General features: G+C 37.5%; 2 protein-coding genes across 8 annotated transcripts in view; both read left to right on the top strand.

The window, feature by feature from the left end:
• Positions 1-1,603, top strand: part of trim33 (tripartite motif containing 33) — a 55,822-nt gene extending 54,219 nt beyond the window's left edge. For 2 of the 4 annotated variants that reach the window (XM_041799248.1, XM_041799246.1), the window contains one exon: positions 764-1,603. In XM_041799248.1, coding sequence (XP_041655182.1) covers positions 764-985 — 222 coding nt within the window. In that variant the 3' untranslated portion in view covers positions 986-1,603. The remainder of the gene's footprint in view (positions 1-763) is intronic. The other 2 variants (XM_041799247.1, XM_041799245.1) reach the window with 1 other exon arrangement.
• A 3,520-nt stretch (positions 1,604-5,123) lies between these two features.
• slc66a1 (solute carrier family 66 member 1) lies at positions 5,124-19,650 on the top strand. Of its 4 annotated transcripts, none has more exons than XM_041800401.1 (8): positions 5,124-5,241; positions 8,119-8,315; positions 8,407-8,536; positions 9,312-9,399; positions 9,794-9,963; positions 10,065-10,157; positions 15,156-15,341; positions 18,691-19,650. In XM_041800401.1, the coding sequence occupies exons 2-8, from the start codon at positions 8,125-8,127 to the stop codon at positions 18,775-18,777; spliced, it is 945 nt and encodes a 314-aa protein (XP_041656335.1). In that variant the 5' UTR covers positions 5,124-5,241; positions 8,119-8,124; the 3' UTR covers positions 18,778-19,650. The 4 variants fall into 4 exon arrangements, with proteins under 4 accessions (XP_041656335.1, XP_041656334.1, XP_041656332.1 ...); XM_041800400.1 differs by having other exon boundaries at positions 5,135-5,241; positions 8,122-8,315; XM_041800398.1 differs by lacking the exon at positions 5,124-5,241 and adding an exon at positions 7,424-7,512.
• The last annotated feature ends 3,046 nt before the right edge of the window (positions 19,651-22,696 follow it).

Below are 22,696 nucleotides of genomic sequence, written 5' to 3'. Positions count from 1 at the left end.
CTAAAATAGAAGTCAGGATGTTAAAAAATTAGGTGTCTGTTAAAAAATTAGGTGTCTGAAATGCAGGAAAAGACCTTTGCCTTTGAGAAGATGCTGTATCCTGTTATAGAAGTGAGGTGCTGAGTAAGAAAAAGCATATCTTCAAACTTCCAGTCTGGCTCGTTTGAAAACACCAAAAGAAGTTGGTTGAAGGAACGTGTATGCTTACGCCATTTTTAGAAACTTGCTAGTTCTGTTGGGTATGAGGGTAATTTTCCAACAATGGCTTTTGAAATAAAAAGATGCCAATGCTAAACATCCGGCCTAGTTATATAGGATGCTGATGTTATTTATAGCTTCAGTACAAATTTCATTATTTTGTTTTTGGGATTTTCAAGTCCATCATTTTTATCAGAACACACATTTCTTGTCAGTAGTTAATCTGCTCAGTTAATCTTTTCTTTTTATGTCACCAGCTGCAGACTAAATTTAAATGTGTCAGCTTTGTTTTAACTTTGACTCTTAATTCTGAGTTCATGGAGCCACAGTGGGACGGAGCGGCAGGACATCTCTGCTCTGTACAGCAAGGTTGAGCCAGAGCCGCCTTGCCACCTGCAGTGTTAACCAGATCTAATTTGTCTCCTCATTCTCTTCTTCCTCCTCTCTGCTTCTACCCATCCATTTCCTCCTGCTCAACGATACTTTTCATACCTGCCTCTACCTTACCACTCTTCATCCTCTTCTTCTCCCTACGTCTTTCCTCCTGTTTCTCTTCCTCTGGCAGGTGGGATCAGAGATGGCGATATCTGGCAAGGCAGTGAGCCTTTGCTTTGAGGAGAAGTTACTGGAGATGTTCCCGGGGCAGAACTTCCCTGACACACCTGAACCTGAGTCTCCAGAACCGGTGGAAAAGGAGGAGAACGGATCAGACGACTCTGATGAGGACTTCATACAGCCCAGACGTAAACGATTAAAAACAGATGAAAAAGTGCTCCACATAAAGTAAAAACCAGCCACAGAAGAAACAAGAGAAGTGAAAAACTCTAATCCTCGGCAGCATACTAAAAGGACGAGATTTGCTTGTACAAACTGCTTGGTTTATCTCATCCTTGCCTTCAAAAGAATTACTGTCAACTCAACGAGACGTCTGCCTTTATTAGGACTCGAGGACAGAAACATAGAAGAGCTGCATCCCTCCTCATTTCATGGACACTCAAGAACTCGCCTGTACAGAGTTAAAAGTAGGAGTTGTTTTTGAGTAGATAATGATCGGTTGTTTCTTTTCTATCATTCATTTTCATTTGTAGATTTGTTGTGAAAGTTGCTTTATAAAACATTTAAATTCCCTGTTTCCAGTTCTTAATGTGTTATATCTATACTTTGCCCTGAAACCCACCGAGTATTTGTATGAGTTTGTGGAAGCGTTATGTAAATAAGAGAATCTAGCCGACTGAAGGTATTCCTCCAGTATAGATGTTTGGGTGCGTCATCAATAAAACATGTACTTGAAATATATCAAAGAAAATGTGTGGTGTCGACTAGGTTTGAGGTCTGAAAAACAAACATAACAAAAATAATCTGTTGCAGGCTTGTCATGAAGATAGTTTTGATTGTTTTCTCAGGATTTAACACACTAGTCTTAAATATCTGATCCCTCAACCACAGTCCCTTTAGATCCTTAAAAAGTCTTGAATTGGACTTTTGACGTAAAAAGGTCTCATTTTACTTGTGAGAGGTTATAATTTTGAAGACCACTGACGAATATTTATTTTTCCAATTTTTTTTCCAGCTAAATTTATAGGATTTAAATTTCTTTTGCATTAATACCTTCATAATTTAAGATTTATAAAGGAAATAGCTATCTCTTTTGTTATTAATCATTAGTTTTCTAGCTAAATTTATAGCACTTTATTTTCTTTTTGCATTAATGCCTTCATAATGTAAGATTTATAAAGGATATAGCTTTATTTTGTTATTAATCAATAATTTTGTTTTTCAGCTAAATATCCACCAGAAAACATATAAAAATATTTATAAGAATGCCAGGAATAAAGTATTGGATGTTTTAAATTTCCTCTGGAAAACCCCCAAACCCCCATCTAAATTTTTATTACTCACTGTGATTATATCAGCCTTATAATGTTGTCAAGCACTAGTCCAGTCCTCTAATGTCTGGTTTACAAAGTTGCCCATCTAAATATTTGTACAGCCCATGCTTATTTTGACAGTTCTTCACTGACAAAACTTTATTCTTCTTTTTAATAGTTACACTGTTTAAAAATCAGCTCAGCATTCCTGCTGAAATATGTTATAAATATTGCTATAAGGCAGATTGATCCAAAAGAGGTATTAAATGTGCCAAAAAGTAAAAATTTGGGGGATCTATGCCAGAAAATGTAGTTTTTCCATACCATTTGACTTTTCATAGACACTGCATAAAATCAGAGAATTGATTCAGGTGTACAAGGAAATCCCACATGCCTTTGATTTTTGCAGTGCAAAAAGTGGTATTAATTTTTCCAGGCTCAGGTATTAAAAAGTCTTAATTTAGATTTTGAAGAGTGTAGGAACCCTGCTCAACAGAACAGAGGTAGATGGAATGTCATTTGTGGAGTAACTGATGTCCGTAATTTGACCAACAAAAGCATAAAACCATCAAAAAGTGATTGACTTTTTGGTAATGGTACTGTAAAATTTCAAAATAAAAGCCCATCCTATTTAAGGCCTCTACTTTTTACTATCGTTTTCAAAAACAACAGAAGGGGATCTCAGTAAGTGGACTATGCAGCGGTGTCAACTGACAAGCTTCCAGAACGATGCAGAGCGTCTCATTGCAATCAGTTGCATGTTTCACTTAGTATCTTTGCAAATCTTTGGTCTGAATTTGGTTAAAGAATTTTCATAGAATTTCACCTCTGGGAGTGATGCTTCAAACTTACTGTAGGAAGCTTTTTAAGTATGAGCCTTGGTTTTGTAATCAGACATTCCAGATACACTGTTTCACATTAACCTTGCAAAGCAGATGGATACGCCCGTTTCCTTGTTTTTCACTGGCGAATCTATCTCGTAAAGCTCTCATCTGAACCATTTGGGCCTGGTTAGAAAGTGACAGGACCAATCAGCGACGAGGGGCAGTACTTTCAGGCGCAGCAGTTGTGACGTAAACAAGCAGCAGCAAGAGATAAGCGTGGCTACTGCTAAAGCGCCAGTTTTATCAGAACTTGATCATATTTCTTCTTTAAAAGAATAAAGAACAGCAGTGAGTTGTTTTCACAATTGACAAAAGTCGAGTACTTACATGTCTATAGTCGTCATGTTTTGCATTATGCCTCAGTAGCTGCGCACGTGCAGCTCTATAGCGGCTACATCACGTTTTGTTGCTCTGATTGGCCCGTAGAGATGTGACGAACAGAACGTACATCCAATCACACTGAGTTTTTTTCAAAGCCTCTGTCTTTTCTCAAACGTTTCCTGTTGAAGCTTTCCCAAATGGATGTGTAGAACACATCCATCTGGCGTGTCAGGTTAGTTTCACATACCCATGGCATGGGATGTATTTCACATCTATCTGGTCAACAGCCTATAAACGGTGCTCTCATCCAATTGTAGAAGGATGATTGGAGGAGTGACAAAACATGGCATAGTAGGTGTGTGCAGCCCCAGTAAGTAAACGACAGAACACATGCTGGGCATGTAGCGTCATCACTGTTCACTATCAGTGGAGCCTGTGTGAATCAAACTCCTGCTGAAGCTGGTCCGTAACATCATTTCCACCAAGAAAGTGTGGTTCTTTGCTCTTTTAATTTAATCTCTGTAGCCAAGCTAACTTCTTTAACAGTCATTGTTGATGGGCTTTCATTACAACTAAACCTCGCCCATAGCTAGTCCTTTATTCTCCTTTAATGATGCTGATCGTTCCAGTCGCTTTCAGACTGGGAAAAGCGATTTTGTGATTAAGATTTAACAAGATGGATCTGTTTGATCACAGACATCAAGTCTTGCTAGTCCATCATCTATGCAAGGTTTACTGGTTTTATGAACCACCACCAAACACCTGCTAATCAGGTTAGTTGGTGACTCTAAAATTGGCTGTAGGTGTGAATGTGAGTGTGCCTGGTTGTCTGTCGCTATATGTCAGCGCTGCGATTGGGTGGCAGCCAGTCCAGGGTGTACCCCGCGTCTCGCCCAATGACAGCTGGGATAGGCTCCAGCCCCCCTGACCCCCAACAGGGTAAGCAGTGTAGAGGATGGGTGGATAGTTGAGGTCCACAATTAGTGCACTCATTCCTTAATCTCCATAAATCTCAGACATGTCAGTGTCTCCCTGCAGCCACAGTGATGTTAAAACAAGTCCACAAGTGTTCCTTAATGTCTCATTAAGAAAGCTCAGTGGACAAGTCAAAGGTCTTCTGAACCTTTTGAATGACCCCTTATTTCTTTTTCAATCCATAACAAGTTCCTCGTTCCCTGGTTAAGTTCATGCTCTTACTGTCAATCTACCTCCAAAAGTCAATTACCCTTAGTTTAAGAACCTGAAAAAAATGCAAAATAGAGGAATTTTCAAAATGCTATAAAAAGGGTGAGATTTATCAGGATTAACTACAAAAATTCAAAGATTAATTGAGATTAAAGATTTTAATATAAAACGCAAACATTTGATACATAAAAGTCTTAGAGAAAGAACTTTAAAAGTTTTAGGAAATGGTTTTGTACTACACATTTTTAGTGTCAAAATGTTTTGTGTTTCATAGAATCATTTTTACATTAGAATAATTTCTTTTTTGCAGTTGGAATACAGGGCCACCGTAGTTTTTGTGAGGCTGGATGGAGCAAAGTGAAAGGGGCATGTAGGATGAACACTACTTAACTTTTCTTGGATTTTCATTGTATTTTTTTACCCGTCCCTCATTTTCTAAGAGTAATAAAATGTCTAAATAGCATATATATGCATTGTTTTTAAAGAAAACCACATTACATAATGTAGTCAGTGGCAGGGTTGAAAGTTTATTCAATGATAGGAAGAAGTCGATTTTGACTCTGCCCAGTCTGGAAAGAGCACATGACATAGTAGACACTTGCCTTGCAGTAAACCTGAGCATAAAGCAGGCTGGATGAGCTGACATCAGCTTGGTTTGGTGCTGAGTCGTCAGTCTGACTAAAAGTCAGATGACAAACACCGCATCATCTCAAATATCTCGGCGGTAACTTCCTTTCTTTTGCTTCCACTCAAAGTCTGAAATTGGATTCAATCACATCCTCCAGGTAGGTTTCCTCTCTTTGGCTTGTGCAAACAATTTAACCATTTTTATTTTGTAACGGCTGTTTGGAGTGAGACAAGTAAATCAAAACAAAGTAAAGCTGCCATCAACTCATATATTAACTCATATTTTTGACTTAAAAACAGCAGTGAGTAAAGAAAAAAAGCTGCTATTATATAACTTTACAGACAGACCATGTCTTACAGTGTTTAAAAATTTGCATACAAGCTTGTTCAAGAAGGATTTGCACTCATGGGCCTGCATATTAGAAGTACATTGTTTTTGCTTTGTTTTTCACGGCTGCACACTAAAATGCAAAGCTTGTTGAAGAATGCAGGAGGCCTCAGTACTAATGATGAGCCCGGACTAATGACTGAATTAACCTGGAGAGAAACTGTCCAGTTTAGCAGGGTGTGTAGACATGTGAGGAGAATGTGTGAAATGTGTTAGAACAACCGATAGGCACCGTTGTGTTTTGTCCAGTTCTGCAGAAAAGTAACATTTACGTGAAAGCATACCATCGGCTTGTTCCACAGCCTTCATAAATCTGCCATGAATTGAACAGTCTCCTAACTCAGGCTGATGCTGATCAGATTAGGTCGTAAATCAAAATACAGAGTTTAGGATTAACTGGATTCTGAGCTGTGATTTAGAATTCATTTGACAGAAATATTTAAAAGGTCATTAGGTTGAACTAATGTTTAAACAGAAGGGCTCTACAAACATCATTTTTCTTAATGTATTTGATTAACAAATACCTATTATACAACTGAACTTTTTAAAACAACTGCATCAAAGTTTGCTATTTTAGCTTTGTACTCTTATGCAGGGGTGGACAACTGGTGACCTGAAGGATGTGTATTATACTGTGCACAAAAAATGAATGCATTTGTTTGAGAAAAGAAATAGTTCCACAATAATCTTTTTTGCTGGTAAATAAGACATTAATAGATATAAAAGTCTGTTTTTGTTAACTCTTTTTGTGTTACAAAATCCAAGTAAAATAAAAAAATTAGAAGCAAAAATGCTATACTAATTAATTTTTTAACTGTGTAATACATAGTCATAAGCCCAGCTCACATGAGCTTGACAACAAGAATTCTAAGATCTTTAAGTTCTTTTCATAGTCATCGAATAAAAGGGAAGGATGAAGATTAACTTCAGACTAGTTAAACAGACTTTCTTGTCTTTTTTTGCTCAGGCGTTTGAGACAACATTAGCAAGCCATATGAGCCATAAACACATCAAAATTTCTGCTCATCAAGCCTCAGTATATTTGCTCTTTCTGATGAATTATAAGTAACTTTATTTTCATATTAAGGGAGTCCTAACATTTATAACAATTTTGCCCTCTCATCACTGGTGGACTCAGAGGGGTTAGGGGGCGCAATTGCCCCTCCTGATGCAGTAATGTTATAAAAATGCGACAAAAGGGCCCTTTTTGGTGCCCTCTAAAGTGACAAAATTTGACCATTGCCCTCTTTAGTGCCCTCTAAAGGGACAAAATTTGACCATTGCCCTCTTTAGTGCCCTCTAAATGGACAAAATTTAACAGTCGCCCTCTTTAGTGTTCTCTGAATGGACAACATTTGAAAAATTGCCCCCTTTGTTGCCTTCTAAATGGATAAATTCATCAAATTGCCCTATTTTGTGCCCTGTTAATGGAAAAAAATTGCCCCCTTTGTTGCCCTCTAGGACATGGTTAGTTAAGTGTAGTGAAGAACATAATGGAGTGCTATAAATTCCCTGGCTTTAAGTTAAAATTAAGTTAATCACAATTACATTTTAAGTTTTGTGCGCTGGTGTTCTACAACATACAGCAGGTGGCCTTTTTTATTATTAGCCCCAGCCCCTCAAGCATCCTGGGCAACTACTGCCTCTGGTAGTAAGAGTACAGTAAACGTGTACCCTTTGCTCCCTGCTCTGATGTATGATTTACAACTGATACAGAGTAAATTATATCATCATAAACATCTGAAACTAATTCAAACCCAATAGCGTTGGATTTTTTTTTATCCATTACATTGACAAAATATAATTTCTTGAGCTTTATTCTGAAAAGTGCTAAATTTGTTTTGGAGCTCACGCGCCGCTAGTCACGTGTTTATTCTAGTGAGCCCTGCAGTGACGCAAACTGACGTTCGGCCCAAACAAACCAATCAGCTCACGAGCGCTGTGGTCGCTTGTTTATCCGCTGCTTCCGTGTTTTCCCCCTCAGTCTTGGGGAGGTTTTTGTTCTGTTAAGGACTCTGCCGTTATGGCGGCGGCTACAAAGGCAAGAAAAAATGTCATATTTATTCAAAGTGTGCGAATTTGTTGTCATTTTCGACGTTAGAGCGTTAAACGAATAATTTGTGCCTTGTGTTTGGTCGTTGTTGTCGTCTTTGCTTGCTAGCTAAGAGGCTAACTCATAATTATGCGTTATTATTCTCTGGTTAATGTTGACTTTTTTCATATCTTTTCCCTTTAGCTTTCTTTAGTGCTCAAAAAATAGGATTGGCGTTAGTATTTATCCGCCACTGTGGATTTCCGTGTCTAATCAACTCACCAAGCGTGAAATGTGGCTCTGAACAGGCTTCTCTGATGTTGGTTTGAAGTTTTAAACAGCCTTTTAAGACATAGTTTAACTAAAGCATACAGTATGTTGAGTTTGTGGTCTAAATATAGGCTTTCATGGGTGTTTAAATTGTCTAAATAGTAGATCTGATCATGTGAGAGAGCTCTACATCTCTGACATATAGTCCAGAAAGTAATGTCAGCCATATGTTATGCTTTCCTTGCCATTATAAACAAGTTTCTAACAGTATTAGAACCAAATAAATGAAGGATAATGTGTTTATTTTTTTATAAGTTTGGTATTCACAAAGGTTCTTCTCTCTAGCAGATAATGGGGACGGTAGCTGTCCCTACATTGAGTCCTGTTGGATTGACCAGCGATGGAAACTTCACTTCCATTTGCCCTAATGGGTCTAAATGGGTTTGGGAAGGTCTTGGAGAATGTGCCCAGGACGCCAGGGATATGGCCAGTGTCTATGCAGGCCTCATATCCATCCTCTGCTTCATGGTGTCTTCTCTACCGTGAGTGTTTGTTTCACTTCCACAGCCTCTCAGAGGAAGCTTTCTTTTCCCCCAGCAACAGTTATATGTCTTTTTTTCTTTATAATTGCAGACAGTACTACAACTCATGCAGAACAGGGAACATGGACAGTGCCATTTCTATTTGGTTCCTGTTGTTATGGTTGGGAGGTGACTCCTGCAATCTGGTGGGCTCCTTCCTGGCAAACCAGCTTCCTCTTCAGGTGACTTTTTATGATATGATTAACCTAATGATCACCAGGACAGTACAGAGCTGTGACCCTTTGTTTCCCTTTTTACTGAAAACATGAATAATTTCCATAAAAATGCCATTATCTTTCATTGGCAAAAATTAGTACATTGGAAGTTTTCTTGCATTCAGAGCATAACATGACTAAGAGGCAAACAAAATTCAACATTTTTAAAGTCTAGTGCAGGCTTATTTTTATTGTTTGTGTATTAACAATTAACTTGGATCATTTTTTTTTTAAGTTTTATCGATGGGTTTGTACATTTTAAGACCAAAGGAAGAATAGCAAAAAAAAAAAAAACCCAGAAAAATAGCCTTCAGCACATGAAAAGTAACAGCAACCACAGATACAATGTAAACTCATTTAGAGCTGATTTATTTTTAAAAAACACAAGTGTTTGAAAGGTTTAATAAAAGAAGGGGGAAATGAAATATAAGAATCAAGGTATTTTGAAGTTGATCCAAGGCATATGCCTTTACACTTTAGTCTTTTCAAACACAATACAACTGTCATCGTTATAAGAACTCTTCATATATAATATATTCCCCATCACACTTAGCTACTGCACCTATTTCCCACAATCAAGACTTTTTAACTTTTTATAAATCTAATTCCACAAAGTCATTTTTCATTGGCCAAACATAAAGAGCTTAAAATTAAACTTGGTTTCACAGCAGTGGCTTTATTTGTACAGAGAAAATCTTTTTTCTGTGTGTGGCTTTGTTCTATGTCTCTCTCTGTCTTTCAGACGTACACAGCCATTTATTACGTCATAGCTGACTTGGTGATGCTGGCCATGTACATTTACTACAAAATAAAGAACAAAATGGATCAAAGTGAGTTTCTTTGTTGTTTTTTCAACTTGTTAATTTTTAAATATCAAATTTAAACTTGAGTTTAAGTTTTGAGCTTTTATTGCCTCAAAATTTGCACTGCCTTGCCTTAATTTTGATGTCACATTAGTTCGATCTTTGTTAACATATTGACCTGAACCTTGACGTGTCTCTTATCACTTAACTGTAGTTATAGACCTCTTATATCAGAGCTGATACTTTTAATGATCCAACACAAGTCCAGACAGAGGAAGAGGAGATTCCCTCTACCTTGTAACAATGTTATCACATGCCTCATGTTGTTGTGTTTGTTTCCTTACCATTGCCCTTTGACACAGTAACCCTTGCCTGAAGGAATTTGCTGAGATCTCTTTCTCTATATCCATGATGTAAACAGGTGTTTCATCTTCAAGCAGTACAATCGTGAATGCGGTTGGTGTAGTCTGCGTCCTTGGCTTCACCACAAGCCTCATCAGCCTTCCTGGGCTTGTGTCTCAACAGGAGATCATTCCCTCAGGGTTCAGGAGTCGCACCTTGCTCTCAACCACTGACAGTGACCATATTAAAGTGAGTGAAACTCCTGTGTTTAATATGTGCTCAGGGTGAATTGATGTAGCCATGTCTGTCTGTTTTATTTTGGCATAATGAGCCTTTTTTTGTCCCCTCAGCCATTTACTCCCAAAGAAATTATTGGATTCTCCATCGGCTCTGTGTCGTCAGTGCTCTACCTCTTTTCCAGACTTCCACAGATGTACACAAACGTGAGTACGACTAAATAGCGTTGCCATTATTTCAGAATTTTACATTTTATTATCATCCTGATAAAAATCAAACAATATGAATACCAGTTAAGAAATCACATCAACAAATAGAAGCCTAATGCACCCAGTTGAATGTCTTGATAATGATTATTAAAAACTGCAGCGAAAACTGCTGCAGTCTGAAATACACCACAAGACTGGCAACATTTTGTGCTGGAGTTTGCCCTCAGTTTTTGGTGGATTCATTCCTCACCTATGCACCTCTCTAGTGAAATACAATTGAATAATAGTGATGTTAAAAACAACATAATGTTTCTTAAAATGCACAGAATGTTAATTTGTCAAGAGCGGGCTCTCTATCAAAAATATAGCAGAATAGGATGAATAGACACTAGTGCTGCTCAACTCCACACATCTCCGTTGTTTACTTAAAGCTCAGGCTGACAGTTAATGCATTTATTGAAAATAATTAAGGTCCATAATTAGTGCATAATTTATTTTTTAATTGCATTAATCGCATTCTTTATCATTCTTTTTGCACACTACGTTAAAGTCACTGCAGCATCTCCCTGCAGCAGCAGTGATGTAAAATTAGTCCACCACTGCTCCTCAATGCCTCATTTGGTTAAAAAAACAAACAAAAAAATACTCACAGACAGTTCAGTGGTCAAGTCAGCTGCACCTTATGTTACCAAACTTTCCAATTTTTTTGCATTGCCTTCTCTCCATAACAAATTCCTTTCCCCTGGTTACATTAACAACCTTACCTTTATTTTACTCTAAGTTCAAAATAAAAGCAGGTCCTTAGTGAGACAAAATGTCAATTATTCTTAGTTTAATCTAAAATAAAACAGTTTTAAATCCAAAATAGTGGAATTCAAAATAATAATAATAATAATAATAATAATAATAATAATAATAATAATACATTTTATTTATAAAGCACTTTTCATAAAATGCTACATACAGCGAAGACTTACACAGGTAAAAATTTTAATTGTTTGACACCCCTACTTGAAATGTAAAGGGTACTCCAAACGTTAGTTTTTGTTTTTTTTTTTGCATCATGGAGGAACGCACAGCATTTGGCAGAGAATTCGCAGCTCAAACCATGAATAAGATGCAGCAACAGAATGACAGCCTCTAGTCACAGCTCACTGTGTATTATGAAGCATTTTTTTTTACATAACATCTAGGGATTCCATGGCAAGGATAAACAAGTCTGTAGCATAGCTCTGTCATGACAGCCACTGTAACAAGACGAGCCTGTTGCAATAATACTTAAAAAACTTCTGGCTTTCAACACTATTGGAAATATGATGTGTAATGTAAGAGCTCAGCAGTTATATTTATTTAACCCAGGGGTAGTCATTTTCATATTAAAAAAGGCATTTCAGTGCAGAAATCCTAAATATTGTTGCCTTAAACATCAGCATGATGATAATGATGGTTTGACTTTTTACTTCATAATTACACTTGTTTTATTCTAAAGATTATCAAAACTGTGCCAGTATTGATATTGAATGCCCACACTACCAGATGGAGAAAACGAGATATAGTGCACACACATTTTATACAAAAACAAGTTTTGCTTACAGGTCATTTATAACAAATAACAATAAAAAACACACCAAATACTAAAAGAGAAAGAATGTCAGCCTTGGTTTAGTGGCTCAGTCAGTGGCCTTTCAAATGGACATGGCACTAAAAATGACTGATCAGTTAGACGTGTTGCTCATTAATCTTTTCTGAGTACATCATTAATCAACATCTATGATGGGTTCTGGTGAAAGAGGGTCAGTAACAATAGAATAGCTGTCGTAAATAAAAATGACAAAAACAAAGAGCCATCATCATTAATCTCTCTTTTCCCACTGCAGCCCTGAATGCTTATTGTTTACAGTTTGGGTCATTAACTTCACAAAAAAATTCACAGAAGGTGTTTTTAAACCGCTTTCAAATCTTGGATGTTAATGAGCTACCACCAAGCATCACATAATGCAGCTGAAATACAAGTTAAACTGAATATAGCTCCCTACAAGTTCCAGAAAAAGAAATCTAGATAGTCTGGTATAAAGTCTGAACAATCAGATCAGGCAATCACCTTAAGAGTAAATTGAGGAGTCTGCAATATGTAAAAATGCACATGATTGAAATCACTTGCAAGAGTAATAATAGTAATAATAGTAACTTTATTAATCCCCGAAGGGAAATTAATATGTCTGGAGTCTCATCTGTGAATGTCTGAATGTCTGTGTGATTAAAGATAAATCAGATGAGGGCAACAGAAAAAAACTGAAAATCAGTTAAATATTGCTTTGTGTAAAATCAGCACAAGGTGAAATAATTATGTAATGGTGTGAGTGGAAAAACTCATGGTAAATGAAATCTGAGCAACAAAAAATGCAAGTATGTAGAACGCTTAAGCAGCATGGTTTATTTCTTCTGCACATACCACTGCATGGATATTTTTCAAAGAACTCCCTCCACATACACACTCAGACATTGATTGAACTCTTTTCGACCCCATGCCTAATGACTGAATAAATAGCTGAATGAATTATGCTTCATTAATGTGGACAGTTTAAATACAGCAGCAAGCTCAGGGGAACCAAAACTTGTGTAACCATGGTTGTATGCCTCTTAAATAGTACGTTATAAATAATGTTAGGATTACTCTTTAAAATCACTCCACAACCTGGAAAAAATACCTCAATATTAAGCAATCTTTCTCCCCTTTGGGCATCTTCAATTTTTGTGGGGATTTTCCATTTTCGTTAACCTTGCAAAGCAGATAGATACGCCCGTCTCCTTGTTTCTCATTGGTGAATCCATCTTACAAAGCTCCCGTCTGAACTGTTTGGGCCCAGTTACAAAGTGACAGGACCGATCAGGAGTAAGAAGAAGTACTTTCGGGTGCGGTAGAGTCGTGAGCTGCAACAAGAGGCCGGTGCTGTTACGGCGGAAGACATTGGCGTGGATACTACTAAAGCTCCAGTTTAATCAGAACTTGACAAAATTTATTCGTTAAAGGAAGAACAAAGAACAGCAGCGAGTTGTTTTCTTTTTAAAAACCACAAAAGATGTGTACTGACATGTCTACAGTTGCCATGGTTCCTGTTATGCAGTTTACTCCTCGGTAGCGGCGACAACGTCATGTGTTTTGTTGCTTTGATTGTCCCGTAAAGATGTGACATACAGAACGTTCATCCAGTCGCCCTCCTAGTTTTTTTGTTTTTTTTTTACAAAGGCTCTGCCCTTTCCCAAATGCTGTACATCGAAGGTTTTCCAGATGGATGTGTGAAACAAATCTGTTGTGTCAGGTTAAATTTTTGTTGGTTTTCAATGGAAATCAAATACAAACATACAGAACCCTCCCCAAGTACCCCCCCTAAAAAGGCAAATTCAAACCATACTCCAATCAAACAGTAATCATAATTCTAAAATTGATAATAACAATGATGATGATGATCATAATAAAATAAAGTTTAATAAATAGCAGAAAATGTTCACTTAATATTTGACTTTGTCTGTACAGTTAGAATGATACAGAAAAAACTCAATAGGAACCTCATCACATAGAATCTGGCCGTCATCTTAAATCGCCCAAAATGTAAAATTATTGCCCCATTTTCTAAGGTCAACTTCTAACCTTCCAAACTGCTCATGGGAAGAGAATAATCTGCCTATCACGATACTTTTAACATGTTTATCGCATCCATTTAAAACTGAGTCGTTAGCTAATACAAATAGTCTGGGACTAAAGGGGATTAGTGCTCTCATAGTCTCAGTAATATTATTATGTATTCTGTTCCAAAACTCTTGAACTCTGTCACAGGATCGTACAACATGCATTAAGTGGCCTTCCTCAGATTTGCGTTTCAGTCTTGTCATTTCCAATCTGATGATGTTTACAAGACGCTTGGTTTTACTCATCCCTGTAAACATAAATCAATTCACAGTCAAACAGGGCATCTCCCTCTAATGTTCAGAGCTGGTTAGTCAGGTCTGGCTTGTAGATAAATACTTGTTGCATGTCTTTTTTGTACTTATTGGTTCATAATTGCATTTTGCAACTAGAGATGAACCATAAAAATAAATGCAGCTGATGTCTTCCGATAGTTTGGTTTGCCTGCAGGCTACTTACCTGTTTTAAGTAGTAGGTCATGTTATTTGCTGTTGAGTGATGTAATAACTGTTGACCCAGCTTGCATTTAACATTTTTGCTCTAATTTTTAACTTGTTTAAAATCCCCTCACCCTCCTGAGTTTTTCCCCTTACATTGGAAATCTAAAAAGATTTAGGACAGCTGGAATCACTCTGCAAAACAGTTTAATCCAACTCACATTTGTCTATGCACACACGAAGGAGATTTATTAGTGTGTCAACTGTCATTAGAAATACATTTAAGCATTAGTAACTTTATTTTTACACCAGGATAGACAGTAAGCCATGATGTATCGGGAGGAAAAAGGCTAATCTATGTAAAAATAGGCACTTAACACCCCCATGTAATTGGAAAGGAATGATCCTTGTTTCATAAGCAAGTGTTCGACTGTGAGATTGGCAGCTGACTGTGGCTCATATAAATAAACACATGTACAGTTTTCAAGACCAGAATATTTGGAAATGGACTGTTAAAATAATGCAAACTTTTAGGTTTTATAAATGTATGATACATCTAGTTTTTGACTTAAATAGGCATCCAAGTTTGTGCAGGTGATAACGTGGAATTATAATTCAGGGAGCGTCTGCTTATTCATCACGTCTGCATCCACTGTTGGAGGGTTAAATAATGCACTCTCTGCACTCCAAGGTTTTGAATGACACTTAACGTGGTGCAAATGGAGTAAAAGTGTGTACTGAGAGGAGAGGGTGGAGGAAGGCACGTGTCATTGGAAAGTATATACGTGACAACTGTGTGACAGATCCTCTGTTCCTTTAAAGTTTTTAATGTTGTGTCCATTTCCCCTCCCGTCCTCTCATTTCTCCTCACAGTACAAGAGGAAGTCCACAGAAGGGGTTTCGTACTTCCTCTTTGCACTGGTCATCCTGGGAAACACCTTATATGGTCTGAGTGTCCTCCTGAAGAACCCTGATGACGGCCACGGGGAGAGGAGCTACCTGGTTCACCACCTGCCCTGGCTCATCGGCAGCCTCGGTACCCTCTCCTTAGACCTCATGGTATCCTTTAAAAAGAAAACTCTCAGCTGCTGCAGCTGCAGGGCCTCTGGGCTCTCCTTAATCCCACATACATGCTACATTTTAGGAAGTGCTGAGCTTGGAGAGACTCTTGATCATTTAGGTCTCATGACTGCTTTCGTAGAATTGCAATCTCTAGTATCAAAGGTCTCACTTACGTGGTTTATTGCTTGTTGTGGGCAGACCAGTTTGTCTCACAGCTGTTTGCTGCTTTGTTTTCAGTGAATATTAGTTATGCTGCCTACCTCTGATGACTTATTGCTGTCCATTTTTACAATGTACTAACAGGGATTTATATCTGATTTGGGCATTTGGATTCAAAGTGGTAATCTTTAATGCTTTATTTTGACATACCTTGATGCATTTTGATAATTTTTTTGTAACTGTACTGGTTACACAACAACCACTATGGTTGTGTAAATGCAATATGTACTGGCAACCCATTAACTAACATTATCTACTATATTTGGCCAGTAAACAGCATTTTATACTGGAATATACTGGTATATAGGTCACAGAGAACTTTTAGATGTAAGTTTGGTCTGTCTTGTACACCAAATTTTATGGTGTATTAACCCAGTGGTTCCCAAAGTGGGGCCTATGGGCTTGACGAGGGGCATAACAGGACTAATAAAGTCAACACACAATGCCTCCTGTATGGTTGTTTGATTTAGTGAACAGGTCACAGTGATAGAACAGAAATAAAATGCACCACCTAACCAATACACTTTGTGAGCAACCATAATCACGACTATTTTCATTAATATTCATTCATTCAACCTTTGTTTGTTCACTGAGGGCATGTGCTCATTTCAACAACGTCAGGAGAACAACCAAACAAAATAAATATGCATCTAAAATAATAATACAAAGAACAGCAACAACACAATCAAAGCAGTTTCATTCAAAGACAGAATAGTCAATCGTCATAGTTTTTTTTTTTTTTTTTTTTTAAGATTTATTTTTGGCCTTTATTTGATAGGACAGTGGATAGAGTTGGAAACAGGGGAGAGAGCGGGGAGAGACATGCAGAAAATAGTGCCACGGGCCGGATTCGAACCCGGGTCGCCTGTGTATATGGCGTATATCGGCGCGCCATCAATTGTCATAGTTTTAAACTGATCTATATGAACCCGTGTTTGCTGTTTGGATTTTTGTCGCAAAGCACTGAGATCAATTCTCGATTTTGCAACATTGGCATTACATTAATTTAAAGGATGTAAATTCTCTTGACACTTAACAGTTCTGAACAACTTGAAAAAAAAAAAACAATAAATGAAAATAAGTGAAAATAATCACAATACATGAATAAAGAATAATCACATTAAATGAAAATGAATAAAGGGATAAACTTTGTTTTTTAAGTAGTGGTTATTTAGTCTTGTGGTAAAAATGTACAATCAATCTCTGAAATATTTTCCATACATGATGACAAAGGCTTTTGGACAATACGAACACACAACGTCACGTTTTCATTACCACAAGAAGCCAAAATCGGAATTGAATTTTAAACTTGATTGATTTTGGCATAGCTTAGAATTTCTGTTTAGATGCTTGTAAGATCTTCTTCTTTTACCCTGTAGGCAGAGCTTCCCAGCACACTGCAGTGCTTAGGATTTTATCTGCTGGCAGGAAACACTTTCAAAAATCAAGTGGAAGTGAATACATTTCTCCTCAGTGCAGGACTCAGAGTCTGTTTAGTAACTGTGTAAAGCTTCAACTGAATAATTCATAATCAGATTAGTATTTTAAACATAATCAGAGGTTTTCAGATCAAGCCTTATATTATAGGATCAACTGCAATCCGCTCTGGCATATGTGGAAGACTTGAAGAAATTATGCCGAAGTTTTTTTTTTCCCCCCACTTTTGACACAGTGAGGTTAGCTGCATCCAGTCTTTATGATAAACTAAGCTGCATGTAGCTCCAGCTCCAGCCCCAGGACTCCCTTGGAATCATTAAACCTTAATTTTAATTTTTTTTATTAACAAACTCCTGACAAAATAGGCCTACATGCACTTGTTCATGACTAAAGATCTATTTATGATAATAATAATAATAATAAATTTTATTTATAAAGCACTTTTCATGAAAACTCAAAGACACTGTACAATGCAGAGAAAGATGAAATTGCATGAAAAGCACCATAAAAGCAGAGAAAGTCAACACAAAACAAAACACACACAAAAAAAAAACAAAATAGACAAAAATTGTCTAAAGAGGTGTGTTTTGAGATGTGATTTGAATGTGGGTAGGTCCGTGTAGTTTTGATTATGAGTTGGGAGAGAGTTCCAAAGGGAAGGGGCGGCTATGGAGAAGGCTCTGTCCCCCCAGGTTTGGTGCTTGGTTCTTAAAGGGGGAGAAAAGAGGTTGGCAGCAGAAGGACAGAGGCTACATGCGGGAGTGTGCTGGGGAAGGAGGTCAGTGAGATAGGAGGGGTCAGTGTGTTTAGGGCTTTGAAAGTAAGGAGCAGGATTTTAAATTGAATCCAGTACGGGATAGGGATGCAGTGAAGATTTTGACTATAGATTATCTGTTATTACAGCAGTCAGTTAGGGCCACTCTGGAGAAAGCAGTGATAAAGATGAGCTGTTTATTTTCAAGGTAAAAGGATTTATAAATTAATTGTCTGGTTTCAAAAGTCATTTAGCTACAGGGGGCAAAAATACTAGAATTTTTAACTTTAAACGTTGTAGATATACGAGAACCAAAAATTAGAATTTTTTTAATTATGTAGTTAAGAAGTCCAAGTATTTGAGTTGCTAATGTCAAACTTTACACTTTAAAATTTCGAGTTTTTCTTGTAAATTTCCAACTATTTAAATTCTGAATTTTTGAGTTTGCTTTCTTGTAAGAATACAACTTCATAACCTCAAAAACTTGAATTTTTTTTTTACTAATAATCAAAGGATTCTCTCTTTTTTTTTCTCCATCTTTAGGTTGGCTCTAATATGCCACCAAATTTTGTTTCTAATAATGATTTAAAAAAAATATAAACATCCGATTTTGACAACTTCAGAGCAGACAGGGTCCCGTGCCCTCCCTGAGATCTTTGGTGCCCGCCCTGGTGATGCCCTGCCCCTAGGTCAATTCATAGTATATTAACAATGGAAATATTTTAATATATTAATGACAGGCATTTCTGTGTATATATGCACATTCATGCAGACAGATCCACACAGGCATACGCATGTATGCATGCACTCATGAATTTGTGCATGCATACAACTAATCTTCTCCTCTATATGGTTGGATGTCTTTCTTTGATATTCATATCCACTAATGTTGTCTCTCTCAGTATGTCTTTACATTTCCTTAACTCTGTGGTTCAGATCTCCATCCAGTTCTTGATTTACCGCAAACCTCAGCAGGAGGTGGACAGCGACAGCGATGAAAGAACGCCTCTGATCAGGAGCTAAGCCAAGCAACCATGAGTGCACTAAAGGGACACGAGCAATCACAGAATCAAATTTCAAACAAAATCAGGATTAGCAGTGTACATTTTTATGATTTTATTTATTATGCTCTTTTATTCATGTTTACCATGTGTTTTTGAAAACAAGTGTACTGTGAAGCATGAAGTTCTGCACGTGGGTTCAGCTGCAGTGATGTGGTTTTAGTTGCCTTTAATGTTAAAGTTTTAAAGAGAGTTTCAGGTGTCAGACATGGACCAAAACTCCTGATGCCAACCTGAACTCCTGCACACTTTAGGTCACAACGTTGATTCAAAGCCAGGCATTGTACAGATATCAGGAACCTGCTGGTAGGGTTTACCAGACCACACAGGGGCCATTTTTAAAAAGGATCTTTGTGTTTTTAAGTTGCCAAAAACGTAACAGTACTGACACTAACCACTACATGAAGCCCTGTCCGATCTCCTTTACAGCGTTCAGAAAAAGCTCCTGTAACTTGAATCTTTGTTGTTGGGGCCTCAGTGATGTGTCTCACTACAGAATAAGAAATATCTTGTAATATGTTTGCAACTGTAAATTGTATTTAGTCCATTTTTATGTGGTGTAATCAACATGAATGTTTTATGCATGTTTTTGATGTATTTTAGGTATCTTTTAATTAAAGCCATTTAATTTTCTTATTTTTAAATACAGACTCTTGACCAGTTTTGTTTGCACTGGTGATGGAATGTCGATTTTAGTACCGTTTTTAGTTCAAGCATATCTTTTTTGTTTCATTCTCATTGTTTTGCACAACAAAAGTTTGTTTTGTACTTTGAGAAATATAAAGTGTGTTCAGTTGGTCAGTGAACTGTTCAGATTAAATAAATATAAAAACCCTTTTTTTCTTTGTAATTCTTTATTTTGAAGAAGTAGAGCAGAAAAAACAGCAAAAACAGGGGCTTTTCATATTGTAGATAAGACCTGAATTGTTCAAAGTCATTGCCGTTGCTCTATCTTTACACACTACTCCATAAAAAATTAGCCCTTCACTAAGCTTTTATACAAAGCCTCTGCAACAGCTTAACTGTGGCGTCCCAGTGTGTTAATTTTACAGGACATTACAACGTTTCAGAGGCATGAGAGACATGGCATTTAAATATACCGTAGCAGCTCCGGGGATACACTTAATCAGGCATGCATGCACAGCAAAGATCTGCCTGATTAGCATGGAAGTGATAATATCACTGTTTCCCCAATTACACCTCTGTTACTTCATCCAGCTGGCTGAGGAAACTAACCACCACCATGTGCAGGGCTGCCTCCAGCAAAAGTGAGACCTTCTAACACCCCACCGTGCATCATTCATGAGGTATACAAACTTAAATAACAGACATGCTAACAGTAAATACAATATTTAGCAAATGTAACTAAACCTAGGATATTCACACATATACATTCATGTGCATCTACAAAAATGAATATCCTGTAAAAGTTGTGTTTTTTCCAGTAATTTACCTCAGAAAATGAAATTTTAATATAATTCAAGATTCATCTCATACAAGGCGAATTATTTCAAGACTTATTTTGTTGTAATCTTGATCACAGCTCACATAATCAACTGTCTGAAAATATTAGACTATTGTGGAAAAGTCCGATTTGCAAAGGTTTCCAGAGCCTTAATCCTCCCACTCTGGTTCAGTACACACAACCACAATCATGGGGAAGACTGCTGTCATGACAAATGTCCATAAGACGAGCACTGGAACCCTGCAGAAGGAGGGTAAGCCACAGAAAGACACTGCTGAAAGGTCAGGCTGTTCTCAGACTCTGTTTCAAAGCAGATTCATGGAAAGTTGACTGGAAAAGAAAAGTGATGTAAGAAAAGTTGCACAAGCAACAGGGATGATAGCAGCCTTCAGAGAATTATCAAACAAAGCAGAACTTTGGAGAGCTTCACAAGGAGTGGACTGAGCCTGGAGTCAGTGGATCAAGAGCCACTACACTCAGACAGGTCCAAGAGATGGATTATAAATTTTGTGTTGCTAGTGTTTAGTCACTCCTGAACTACAGGCAGTGCTATTAGCATCTCACTTAGGCTAAGGAAACAAAGAACTGGACCGTTGGTCAGGGTTTGATTTCATTTTGAAATCAAGGTCAGAGAGTCTGGTGGAAGATCAGCAGCGTGTTTCTTACTGGTGAATCCATCTTACAAAGCTCCCGTCTGAACTGTTTGGGCCTGGTTAGAAAGTGACAGGACCAATCAGGAGTAAGAAGCAGTACTGTCGGGTGCGGCAGAGTCGTGACGTATGCAAGCAGTGACAAGAGGCCAGTAGAATTATGGCGGAAGAGATTAACGTGGATGTTACTGAAATGCCAGTTTTCTCAGAAGTAGACAACATTTCTACATTAAAAGGAAAACAAAGAACAGCAGTGAGTTATTTACTTTTAATAACCACAAAAGTTGTGTACTGACATGTCTACAGTCACCATGGTTTGCGTTATGCAGTTCTCTATGGAGTTTACTCCTCTGTTAAGTGTTTTGTTGCTCTGATTGGCCCGTTAAGATGTGACAGACAGAATGTTCATCCAATCACCCTCTGAGTTTTTTTTCAAAGGCTCTGCCCTTGCCCAAACACTGTATATTTAGAGACACCTGACCAGAGTGAAGCCAAAACTACCAGAAACTGGTTTTCTGACCATGGTATTACTGTATTTTGATTGGCCAACCAACTGGTCTGACCTGAACCTCATAGAGCAGTGATCATCAACTGGAGGCCCGGGGGCCACATCAGGCCCCCAGAGAATTATTTCAGTCAGAAAAGGAACTTTTTCTTTACATTTAAATAGAACCTTTGATTTTGCAGCTTATCAGTCAAGAAGCACACAAGTATTATATTTCTGTAATTTTTCATGGTAAATGCATACTTAGCATTCTTATCTTGATTAAAGCTGCTGTTTTTTTTTTAAATCAAAATTTCAAATTTGGCTCTTTGAGAGCCTTCTAAGAATCTATACAGAAGATCTGTTTCCTGCATGTGGTTTTGGCCATTCATGACAGCCATTTTAGCATCAAACTTAGTGGCAGACATCCAAAGGGCTCCAGAAATATGTAGCTAAAATTTCTCAGTACCCTTGTGGCTGGCTGCAGATGAGAGGGACTGATCTCACTGTTTCATTAATGTTGGAAGGAAAGAAACAATATTTTTTTTTACAAGAATATTTTAATCAGACCAGAATATTTATTTTATTTTAGTTTATTAAGTCTGCCCCCCAGAGTGTCTGTCATGAAAAAGATGGCCCTTGTGCAAATGGAGTTGAAACACCAGACTCAATGAAAGCTGCTATCAGAGCAACCTGGGCTTCATAACATCCCAGCAGTGCCATGATCGGCTCCGTGCCATGTCACATAGATGCAGTAATTTGTGCAAAAGGAGCTCCAACCAATTACTGAGTGCATTAATGGGAATAATGTTCCGGAAGACAATAATTTCTGAATTATAAGTCTTTTTTGGACCTGTGTTTTGTGATATTTTTGGATTGGTGTGAGCTGTAAGCTGTACTCATTAAGATTAAAAGAAAAGTCTTAAAATATTCCCCTTTGTATAAGCTCTGTTACTGGATAGTATGAAGAGCTGCAATGCATTCTGGGACAGTTCAGTCTGATGAATTAACCTCCTATCTTCCCATACTTAAACATGATGTCAAATTTAGTATACACTTGCAGATTTCTTGCATACACACTGCATACTCTGAATGATACTCTATGAAGTCATTGTTAGTATAAACATGATAGTATGCAGCTAGTAATGCTATTATAATTGCTCCTCATACTGGAAGTTCTTCCTCCCTAACAGTTCTCTCTTAAACTCCCTCTTTTTCCAGCCCAGCAGAGGTCAAGGCCTGCTCTTGGCCTTGATGTTGACGTTTGACCCTCTGCCTTCGC

Source organism: Cheilinus undulatus, linkage group 11 (genome assembly GCF_018320785.1).
Source record: "Cheilinus undulatus linkage group 11, ASM1832078v1, whole genome shotgun sequence".
Lineage (NCBI taxonomy): Eukaryota > Metazoa > Chordata > Actinopteri > Labriformes > Labridae > Cheilinus > Cheilinus undulatus.
Note: the sequence above shows the minus strand (reverse complement) of the source record. Positions and strands in the feature narration are given on the sequence as shown.